Source organism: Trachemys scripta, chromosome 20 (genome assembly GCF_013100865.1).
Source record: "Trachemys scripta elegans isolate TJP31775 chromosome 20, CAS_Tse_1.0, whole genome shotgun sequence".
Lineage (NCBI taxonomy): Eukaryota > Metazoa > Chordata > Testudines > Emydidae > Trachemys > Trachemys scripta.
Window position 1 is genome coordinate 15,623,904 of NC_048317.1, and position 11,013 is coordinate 15,634,916.

Sequence of the window (11,013 nt, forward strand, 5' to 3'; positions counted from 1 at the left end):
GAAAAGCTTTGGTGGCCACATTTGAGAAATGCCGCCATAAAAATAGCTACAGAACACCCCCTCACAGACACACCGTGTGCTTTGGAAGGTCTGATTTCTGGCAGAACATTTAAAATCTTTTTCCCCCCTGATTTTTGACTGTTAAGAAGTACTACAGCACTTGAGGGGTCTGCTGCTTAGTGCCCTCTGATGCAGGGAAGGGAAAATGCCCATTGCCTGTTGGACTAGAAGCAAGGCAGATAATTTAACTGGCCAATCACCATCATATTCTTCACTTCCTCTCTTGGCTTGTCGATACATGGAACTTCTCCAGCTTAAAGGTGTGGGTTTAAACCGATTTAATTATACTGGTGCCACATTCTTATTTTGGTTTAAACCAGGCTTATTTCATTTAGTTTAATTTGATTAGGAACAGGTGTAACTTTAAACTGGAACAATACATGGATCTGTACCAGCGCAGGATTGTGTGCAGACAAAGCCTTCATCTCTGAGCTGTAGTGAAGCAGTAACTCATGCATGCAAATGGCATCTCAGCTCCACGTACTGCACAGGGGACAGCTCTATTAGCCATCGGCTCCAAAAGTAACACAAGCGGAGCTGAAATGGAGCTGCTGTTTGCTGACCAGCTGGTCAGAGCGTTGTCATGCTCATTGGCACGAAAGAGCGAGAGTCACAAACGTAGGAACACGGGGAGTGTCCTTACCAAGTTGACAAACTTTTGAGCAATGCTCACTTCCCCCAGCTGAGGGCAGTGGTGCTTACTAGCTACAGAAGCATGGTATTAATGCCTTATTAACTGCTCATGCGCCCGGCCTGGCATGGATAGGAAAGTCGCTGCTGGTGGGCGTGCACCCTGCTGAGCCAGGATAGGACACAGAAGGGAGATGGCTCTCTCCTTGTGGCTGAGGCGGGTTTTAAGATAGCTTAGTTGACCAACAGCAAGAAATAACTTATGAAGCAAACCCAGTACTGATGCTGCTGTAATCCAGCCTGGCTGTATTCTGTGTCTCAGCAACTGGTTCTTGTTTGTGTAAGGGCTGGTCTACACAGGGGAGTTAATCCAGAATAAGGTAGGGTGTGAATTTGCAGTACTAGAGATATTCTACTATCGCTGCCTGGGTGGACAGTCTGATTCTGGAATAGCTCTTCTGCTCAGTTTCCCTGCGTAGACAAGCCAGAAGAGTTAACAGGTGGAACAACATGGTGTCTTGCAAGATGCACAGCAACTGTAAGCTGGTTGATAAAGTGCGTCCCTTTGCAGCTGCCTTATGGCTGCATGTTCCTGGGCCGGCCCCATTGCACTCCGCCCAAGGATTCCTGTTTTGCGGACACGGTTATTTGCTCCTGAAGTTGTTACCTAGAGCGCAGCTGCCTTCTGTGGTCAGAGTAAATTTCCCAGCATCCCTCTCTCCGGAGAGAGCAGGGCTTTTATGGCTCCAGAGCTTGTTAACAATACCGGCTCATCAGTCTGGTGCAGCAGTTCTCAGTGCTGGGCTTGGAAGCATGGAGAAAGCCCTTCAAGGTGGGAGTGGGGACCGGCTGTGTCCTGAGTATACTTCCTAAACCTCCCCATGTCCCGCTGCTGCTGTGTCTGTTACGGCGCTGTCCTCTGGCCCTGGGCTTGTCATGCACCCTTTCTGTTCATGCTTCATATTACGCTTCTGTGGATGAAGCGTTCATCTATGTTTGAATCCATTGCAGATGGTCCAGGCGTCACGAAGTTGCTTGTAACCATTTACAACAGCTTCTACTGCTGTGCTTATAACCCTTTGTAATACACCCTCACTCCTGTCTGCAACATGCTGTAACATCTATTGACCCATCGTCAGTGTGGCCCAGTTTCCTAGGTAGTGGCCACGGATGGGAATAGTCCGAGTGCTGCGAGAGGGATGTGATGGGGGTGGGGAGGCACCGGGGGAGCTTTCCGTGTCCCCGTGGGATTGCACGTGCCCCCTCCACAATGGGTGCGATCGCTTCGGAGCCGACTGAGCAAGGAGGTGTGTGGAGAACGCACCCAGAGTCCGTAGTGACCCTCCCCCAACGCAGCTGTGCTACAGCGATTGCTTTCAAGGAAGATGGATGGTTTTCACTCTTCCAGTAAACGTGAATTTGTTTGCCCGTTATATTAGCTGGAGTTGTTCGCGTTGTGAATCAGCAAGTGATGACGTACGTGAGTGTGATAGAAATATAAAAACAAACCCCTCCATTAGCCGGGGCGGGAACAGAACGTCCATTAGTCCCGCCACAGGAAATTATCTCCCATTTCTCTGCCAAAGCAAAATTCCCATTTGGGGAAAAAAATCTAACTAGCCCCTGGCACAGCCTCCGCCTTTGGGAGCAGACTGGGAGGTAATAGGGTCAGTGCTCTGTGTCCGATCACATGGGCACGCTGGCAGCAGAACGACAGAAGAAAATGACTCTCCAGGACAGAAGGGTTCATGTGTTTCCCGATCTGGTTCATCCGGGCGGTTAGCGTGCTTGTGCTTGGCTGTGAAAGCAACCAGGGAGGGCGAGAGCTCCATTAACTGGAATAATGCGGCCTGGTGCGGGATCCTTGGGGTCCCAGCCTGGTTTTCTGGTGCAGGGGCAGGGGTGGCTGTCTCTAGTGCGGTCTCAGACGAGGGTAATTGATTGTTACAGTGACTCTGTCGCTGGGCTGTTTGATCTCGGACTGGCAGACCGGTCTGTATTGCTGGGTGCTCATTGAAGAGCCTGCCAAAGGTGGCATCCGGAGCATTGGATGGAGGCTCTTCCGGTAGTGAGTGGTAAAAATCCAGCTGACCAGCATGGAGAGGGAGCGCGAGCTGCTCTCTAGCCAGAGACACCGGTGGTTTGACTCTCCCTTGGCGGGTGAGTTCAGATTACAGGTCAACAGGTTCACAAATTCAAGCTAGTTCTTCAAACCCCAGAACAGCAGTGTGAGGCATTGCCCAGTCCTGCAGCTCCCCAGGTTGGTCCCATCCTCCCCGACCCTGCCACACCTCTTTGCTGGGCCCAGGTCTTAGGGCTTATCTGGTTTTGCTGATTAATCCAGGTCTTTACAGGCGTTAATCGCCTTGCCCCAACACTCCCTGAATGTTTGTTCTTGGGGCAGGGACCGTCTTTCTTTTCTGTTTGTACAGCGCCTAGCACAGCGGGGCCCTGCTCTGTGACCGGAGCTCATAGGCTCCAGTGCAATACAAATAATAACTAATGCTCTAAGCTGAGCCCTAGGATAACCCACAGATATCTGGGGAGGGCCAAGCTAGCCTCGTTAGATGTGTAATTGCCTGGTAATGGGGTAAAAGCGGATATGGGCTTATCTCCACCCAGGCGAAGCTGTGTCCTTCACTCAGGTTAGCTAAGTCTGGTTAAAATGGCAGTGATGACCTGGAAACTCTGTTTTTAACTCAGGATAGCAGCATGAGTTCAGCTCTGGCTCCCACGTAGGCTTTAACCTGTGCTACAAGCCAAGTTGCAGTGTCTTCCCTGCCGTTTTAAACCCCCGTTAAGAGCACACCTCTTCTGTAGTTTAGCCAAGGACCCAGCATGCGGGGTGGGGGCTGAGGGAGAAGAGAAGCTGGCCTAAAGCCTGACGATGAAGTCTTAAGCACTCCCTTCTGCAATGGGAACCTTCCCTTGTATCCCAGAGGACGGACAGCTGTCCATAGGCTCTCCTTGGAGCTGCTCTCAGTGCAGAGATCATCTCGGTAGGATGCACTGTGGACTTGCATCACTGACACGCATGAGCTGGTGTCTCCTCAGCAAGCACAGTGCTTGGGCAGAGAAGCTAGGAAGAAGTCTCTTCTATTGGCTCCATCCCCAAGGGACTCATTGGTATTATCAAGAACTTATAAAAATTCCCAGCATTAACTCCTTTCTCTCTTTCTCCCCACTCCAGTGTGGTTCTACTTCGGCGTGGTGGGGGCCTTCCTCTTCATCCTCATCCAGCTCGTCCTCCTGATTGACTTTGCCCACTCCTGGAGTCAGATCTGGCTTCGTAATGCGAACGAAGGCAACGCCAAGGGCTGGTATGCAGGTCTGTACGGAGCCTATTCGGATCCATCCACCCACGGAGATTCCTGTCTCTTCGTGAAACGGGACAGATAAGTTGATGGGGCCCCTTTAGCGTTAAAATCCAATCAGCCTAAAAGTTGGGTGAGACCCTGCTCCTGCCCGTTGTGGTGGCTTAAGGATCACGTTTCCCTGCCGGTAGCGTTTCTCTTCCCTACAGCTGTGGGACTGTGCAGAAAGACCGGGAAAATGACCACACACAAGCTACAAAAACAGACTAACCCCTTCCTGTGAGTTCTAGGGATCTTGGGTAACCAATAGCAGGTCAAAACTTTACAGGGCGTGAAACCCGTGCAGGGCGCGTGAAACCCGTGCAGGGCGCGTGACGTTGAACTCTGAGCCCAGCCAGGTTCTGCCCCCCTGTGCAGGCCCCCAGCGAGCGCTGCACCCAGTTCCATCCTCTCTCCTCCCCAGCCCTCTTCATTTTCACCTTCATCTTCTACGCGGTCTCCCTCGCGGCCGTGGTGCTGCTGTACGTCTACTACACCAAGCCCGACGGCTGCACGGAGAACAAGGTGCTGATCAGCCTCAACCTGATCTTCTGCGTCATCGCCTCTATCGTGTCCGTCCTGCCCAAGATCCAGGTGAGGGGGGAACCGGGCGGCTGTTGGAAGCCTGGGGCTGCACAGGCTGCTCCGCCCCCTGCAGCTCGCACGCCATCTGGTGGCTGAGCAGGGAACAGCGGCTGAGCTGCACGCATGGGTTTGGCGCAACGGCAGGCCCAGTTCGTAATGGCGATGAGTTACTGATGCCGAAGTCGGTACAGGCCAGCCTCTGTGAAACAAAAGCCCCTCGTCTGACATGGAGACGGCCCCAGCTCTGGCCTGCTTTCAGATAACACCTCCCCTGACTTAGCTCTTGGGGGAGAACCCCATTTCGGATAACAGAGCCCCTCAGTCCTGCCGAGCCAGCCAGCCACTGTCTGCAATCGGAGCTAGTCAGCACGCTCTGCAGCCTGCATTCGTGGTGGGCGGTGGAGCCAGCTTCTCCGATTACCCCCCTCCCCCCAGGGGGGCCAGCACCCGTCTCTGCTGGCTTGGCCGAAGTGATGGACTCTTGGAAGCAGAGTTAATATTCAAGCAATGGTCTGCAGCAAGGCTGCTCAGATCATGGCTCAAAAGCTGTGTGTGGCCATATAGAGCGTCTCAGCGTGTGCTGGGCTCCCTGCACTCTGCCTGTGTCTGTCACGCTCTGTGCTGCCTGATATGGGGAGTGCAGAGCGACTGGGGCCCTGCTGGGGGATCCGCTCGTTCCTTGCGGCTGCCAGGAGAAGGGGAAGAGGAGAAGGGAACTTCTGCTGCTCCTCCTGGCAGCCGGCTTGGTGAGATGGGGAAGGGTGGAGATGCTCTAGGGTGACCAGACAGCAAGTGTGAAAATCGGGATGGGGGTGGGGCGTAATAGGAGCCTATATAAGAAAAAGACCCAAAAATTGGGTCTGTCCCTATAAAATCGGGACATCTGGTGATGCTCTGAGGCTGTACCATAAGCTGGCATTGGTAGGCAACACTGGGCCAGCCGCCCAGGAGCGGAGGTCACCTGGCGCTCAGCACTGAGGACCCCTGGCTTGCCGTGTCATCAGGATTGGGCGGGGATGTCTCGCAGGATTGTCCGATGCTTCCAATAACCCGGCACAAAATGAACCTGTGGAATTTGCTGCCACAAGACCTCACCGAGGCCAAGCGCCTAGCAGGATTCAGAACGGGGTTAGCCATGTCTATGAATGATGAGCGTAGCGACAGTTACACTACGTAGGGGTATAAAGCCTTCTGCTTCAGGACATAGGCCAACCACGGACTGTTTGGGGTCAGGAAGAAACTTCCTTTGGGCAGGTTATCCCAGAACTGCTTCTGCAGGGTTCCTTCACCTCCCTCTGAAGCATCTGGTGCTTTCCGTTCAGTCTTGCTGGGCTTGAAATCGGTGGCTTGTCTGGGACAGGGGGCTAGTCCGGTCGCTCGGGGTCTGTTGGGCAGGGTCAGGCTAGCCCTAGCTGTGCCGGGGCACACTCAGCAGCAGTCCTGCGAGGAAGGTGCCTCTTGCTGGCATTGCCCTGGGCTGGGCTGGCAGGGCCTGGTGCTTTGCCAGGGCTGGTGGCGATGCTGCCTGCTGGGCTGAGCCGGGTGGTTGGTTGTGCTGGGGACGGTGCCGACTTTGAGTGACCTGCTCATTGCCTTTGCAGGATGCTCAGCCTCACTCCGGCCTGCTGCAGGCCTCCATCATCACCCTCTACACCCTGTTCATCACCTGGTCGGCCCTGGCCAACGTACCAAGTAAGTGCCGCTGGCGCTCGAGGGCGTTCGGCCGGTGTCTCGGGGGTGAATCACGCGAACCCTGCCTCAGCCTCTGGGGAGACCTGCCCGTGGAGCTCGGCAACCCGGCTTCTCTGACGAGCAGGGCGAGGTAGGGTGCGAAGGAGCGGATGACTGGCCAGCAGAGGCTGCAGGTGGCCTTGGAGCGGCCTGGGATGGCACGCGCCCATCCAGGAAGGCTAATGCAGGGGGTGTCTGTCTCCTAACCCCTCTGACCAGGGCCTCTCCCTGCTCACTCCCCTCTCCCAATGACTACGTGACCTTTTACTGTCTGGCGTCCAGTTGGCTTCATTGCCCCTCATGCACCCAGCTCCCCTCGCTGGCGATTGTTGCCGGTTACAAACTAGAACCGAAGCAGGCGAGTCCCAGGAGCTGTAGCTGCTGCTCAGGGCCGACCCTTTCCAGCCCTGCAGCGGGTGAGTTGTAGCGAGAGGCTCCACTGGCTGGGTAGTGTGATGCATGCCCAGATCCACCCCAGCCCAGTGGGTGTGGGATGTGCGCCAGTCCAGGGCTCGTGTGTGTGCCTTTAAGTGGGTGGAAATTGTCAGTTACATGAGGATCGTTGCCCGCATTCCAGCGCGTGAAGGGGGTCTCAGCTTCAGAGGTCGGGGTCGTTCAGTATTGTCGGGCATTTACCTTCAGGTCTGTATTGCAAAGCAGACCTGGGGGGGGAGAGTGGGGGAAGGGACACAGGTCTCTGTCAAATAAGCGGGGAGCAGTGCACACCGAATACCTTTGCAATTGGCTCTCACCTCGAACTTTGCTAGCAACCGCTGCAGGGGTCCCCGAGCTGGTCAGTGCATTGCCCCGACCCCCTCTCCTGCCAGGGCCGGGTTTGCTGGGATGGTGGGAGGAGGAGCAGGGAGTTACTGCGCTGTGCCTTTTCTCCGGTCTCCAGGGCCACCTGCCAGAGCCGCAGTCCCCTGCAGGCCCGAGTGGGTGGAAAGGGTCTTGCTGCTTACGCTGGCTTTTGAATTCCTTTTCAGACAAGTATTGTAACCCCACGCTCCTGGTGAGGAACAGCACCGCTGGCGTCGTGGCTGACGGGCAGGTGACTCAGTGGTGGGATGCCCCGAGCATTGTGGGATTGGTCATCTTCCTCCTGTGCACACTCTTCATCAGGTGAGGGCTGAGGCTGCGGCGGCTCTCCTGCCATGGCCGACGGGGAGTGTGTCTTCCCGAGTCTCTGCGCCGGGCGGGGAACCCCCCTGGCTCCTTCTCGTCCTGTTCCCTGCCGCGGAGCAGCCAGAGCAGGGGGTCTCCGGAAGTTGGCGTGAGGCGTTCTAGCAGTGCCGGCCTGGGAGCTCCAGGGCAGCGCCCCCCACACAGGGCTTTCTCCTGAGCATCGTGCAGCCCGGGCTAGACAGAGACGTCCCCTGAGCGAGATGTAACTGAGGGCAGAGCCTGGCCTGCTGTGGCATTTGGCTAACGACCCCGTTCATTGTGAGTGAGCCAGAGGGGTGAGCGAGGAGGGGAGGGGAACTCCCCCGCAGACATCATCCAAAGCCGGCAGGAGTATAGAGCTTCTGAGCCTCTCTGCAGTGGACTTAACTTCTCCCTGATGTCTCTGCTCTCAGCGTCCGCTCCTCAGACCACAGCCAAGTGAACAAGATGATGCTGACTGAGGAAAGCCCGGCCATGCTGAGTGGCGGGGACCCGGGCGTGGAAGATGGGGCGCGGCGGGCCTATGACAACGAGCAGGACGGCGTGGCCTACAACTACACCTTCTTCCACATCTGCCTCTTCCTGGCCTCCCTCTACATCATGATGACGCTCACAAACTGGTACAGGTAGGAGCTCCCCACCGTCGCCCTCTGAGTCTGCACTGGGGTCCCGCTGCGAGTGCCAAGAGCCAGTGCTTCTGGTTGGGGGCTGCAGGGCAGAGAAGGGGGCAACGCCTTCATGGGATCAGGCTTTCCTGGCAGCCCAGCGTAGTGCCTCAGCAGTGACTGGCTGTGCGGAGGCGTTTCCACCGTGATTTGGGGTGGAGGGAGCAGTCTGTGGAGTCTCTGTGTCCCCAGCCCATGGTTTGACTGCTGTTCTCCCTCCTGCTCAGACAGGGCTAAGGAAGCATCAGACCCCTGATTACTGCTTACAGGAAAGGCTAGGCCTGCATTGAGGCAACGGGGTTATCCTTGAAGCACTTCAATCTCCTCGTGTTCTGGGATTGATGGGTTGGTGGGTGAGGCGCTGGGCTGGAAATCAGGGAACCTGGGGTCTATTCCTGGATCTGCGTTGCAAGAAAAATGCTTCATTGCGCCGTGCCTCGGTTTCCCCATCAGTCAAACAGCGATGATGTCACTGAGTCACCTTTGATTTCAAGGGCAAGGGAAGGCTCCCCCAGACGCAATCTGTGTTGTAAACGTGCCGCTGAGCCCACAGCGCAGATACTGAGAGGCACAGGGACAAACACTCCCAAAACAACCATAGCAAGAGATCTCTGAAGGCGAAATTCATGCCAGGCAGAGCCCTGGGAGGCTCCAGCAGGACTTGAGTGGTGCATAGGCCTTGCACTGGTCCTCTGCCCCGGGAGAGTTTCCCCCTGGCTGGCTACCGAGCTGGTAATACGGCCCAAGGCTCCATGCCTTTCCCCATCCCGTCCCTGCCGCTCCGGCGAGAGGCAGATGAATATTAGGTGTTCTTGGCCTGGTGTGACTGACAGCTTTCCCAGCCAATCAGCAAGCCCTAGCTGTGTGCAGCCTCCCAAGCGACTCTGTGGCTCTGCTCTGAACGTGGAGTTTCTGGGCTGGCTCGCTGGGGGCATGCGGCCACGGCAGGCTCCCCCCTTCCCCCCCCCCACACACTGCGCTGCCACGAGAGCAGGGTTGCCTTGGTAACCAGTGCAGAGCAGCTGCGGCAGCCGTGCAGGCTGGGTCCCCTTGGAGGTGTCCTCAGCTGAACTCTGCCAGGCACGCGAGCGGGGAGCTTGCAATGGAGCCTGACCTCTGGTGAGAGTCCTGGGGGGGAGGGGGGGCTCTGCAGGCTCCAGGGTAAGTCAGGATGATCTGGCTGTTGGAGACTCTAACTGGGACCCCGAGACGTGTCTGTCGCTGCCCCCGTCCTGACCCTCCCCCCCTCTCTTTCCTTCGCTATTGGTAAAGATACAGTCGCTCAGGCACTTCTCGGGTCCCTGCTCCGGCAGCCCTTCGCTGACAGTCTGTCTTGCCAATGCACGCGTCAGAATGAACCCCCGTTCGCTCCCCAGCTGGGCCCCGGTCCGGCTCTCGCTGTCCACGGGGCAGCAAGGGCAAGTGGGGGCAGGCGGTTTCAACTGGCAGTAACGCGGGCTGCTGTGGAGTGACCAGGGAAGCACCGGTTTAACTAAAGGTGTGAATTTAAACGGGTGCAGCCCCAGTTAAGGGAATCCCCCAGGCTCCTTGCCCCACGCATGAGTGACCCCTACAGTCAACTTATCCACTTGGGTACAGGGCTTCAGTTCTTTACTTCTCTCCCAGCTACAGAGCTGGGCACGGGCAGGGGAATGGGCAGGAAATACCAGTTGGAACTAGACTACCCGGTACGTTGCAGTGCCCCGATTTCACCTGACTGCGGGGGGCTTATGTTTGGTGTTTCAGGCCTGATGAAGGTTCCCAGACGATGACGAGTCCGTGGACTGCAGTCTGGGTGAAGATCTCGTCCAGCTGGGCTGGTCTCCTCCTCTATCTCTGGACCTTAGTGGCCCCCATCCTACTCCCTGGCCGGGAGTTCAGCTGAAAAGGACATGCAGACAACCATGGTCCAAACCTGCTGGACAGCTCGGACTCTCCAAGCCAAGGAGCCCTGTTGCCAAAGACCGATCCCTGTCCCTGTCCCTGTCCCTAGAGCTGGGTTTGGTGCTCATGGTGGGGAAAGTCCTAGGATGGACCCTGGATTCCTGTTTCTGCACCGAGACCAGTTCCTCAGAATTGTGCCTTTCTTTGTTTATTGTTTTAAAAGGGAAAAAGTGCCAAGCAGGGAAAGTCTGTAGCTTGTGGGTGAAGTCGGAAGTGTCGGAGGAAATGTTGCTGGGTTTATGGGTTGTTTTGGGGTTTGTTTTACTATTGTAGATCTCCAAGTTTGTCTGGTGTTTCAGCATGGCCTCCGGGCTGCTCTTTTGCAAGGAGGCAGTTGAATCACCTTTGAGAAGGTTTGTTTTTAAGCGGATGCTTGTACAATGCATTCTTTGACTCGTGTTACCCAGGGGGCATTTTGTATAACTCTTACACAGCCCATTTTAGCATGTACCTATCTATGGACCTACAAAGATTTAAATAAATAGCCAGAATTCAGTATCAGTTGGCATTGGTTGAGTATCAGCCACCCCTGTGTAATCCGTGATCGGCCCCAGGGAATATTCTAACTTCATAAACCAGCTTTCAATAGATCAAACCGTCTCACGGTTACAAGTCTCCAGGCATGTGGCTGAGGAACAGTTACAGCCAATTGCAGCCTCGGAAACAGAATGGAAACCTTTCACAAATTACACTTGACTCACACCGTCCAGTCTCCACACAGGCCCCTCCCATGAGCAGTCAATGCACTCTGTAGCCCCTCCCTCCAAATTGTTCTTCCCTGAAGCCCCGACTCCAAACTGACAGCAATGGGCGCTGGCCAGAGGCCGCCGCGGGGAATTCTGTGACGCTCACAAGCGATTGCCTTGGAGAACAAGAATGGT

General features: G+C 55.7%; 1 protein-coding gene across 1 annotated transcript in view; it reads left to right on the forward strand.

Moving 5' to 3' along the window:
* The window catches only part of SERINC2 (serine incorporator 2), a 29,088-nt gene extending 18,455 nt beyond the window's left edge, over positions 1-10,633 (forward strand). Inside the window, exons 5-10 of the mRNA XM_034754154.1 lie at positions 3,881-4,018; positions 4,468-4,637; positions 6,230-6,320; positions 7,346-7,481; positions 7,937-8,149; positions 9,935-10,633. Coding sequence (XP_034610045.1) covers positions 3,881-4,018; positions 4,468-4,637; positions 6,230-6,320; positions 7,346-7,481; positions 7,937-8,149; positions 9,935-10,073 — 887 coding nt within the window. The 3' untranslated portion in view covers positions 10,074-10,633. The remainder of the gene's footprint in view (positions 1-3,880; positions 4,019-4,467; positions 4,638-6,229; positions 6,321-7,345; positions 7,482-7,936; positions 8,150-9,934) is intronic.
* Positions 10,634-11,013: the final 380 nt, after the last annotated feature.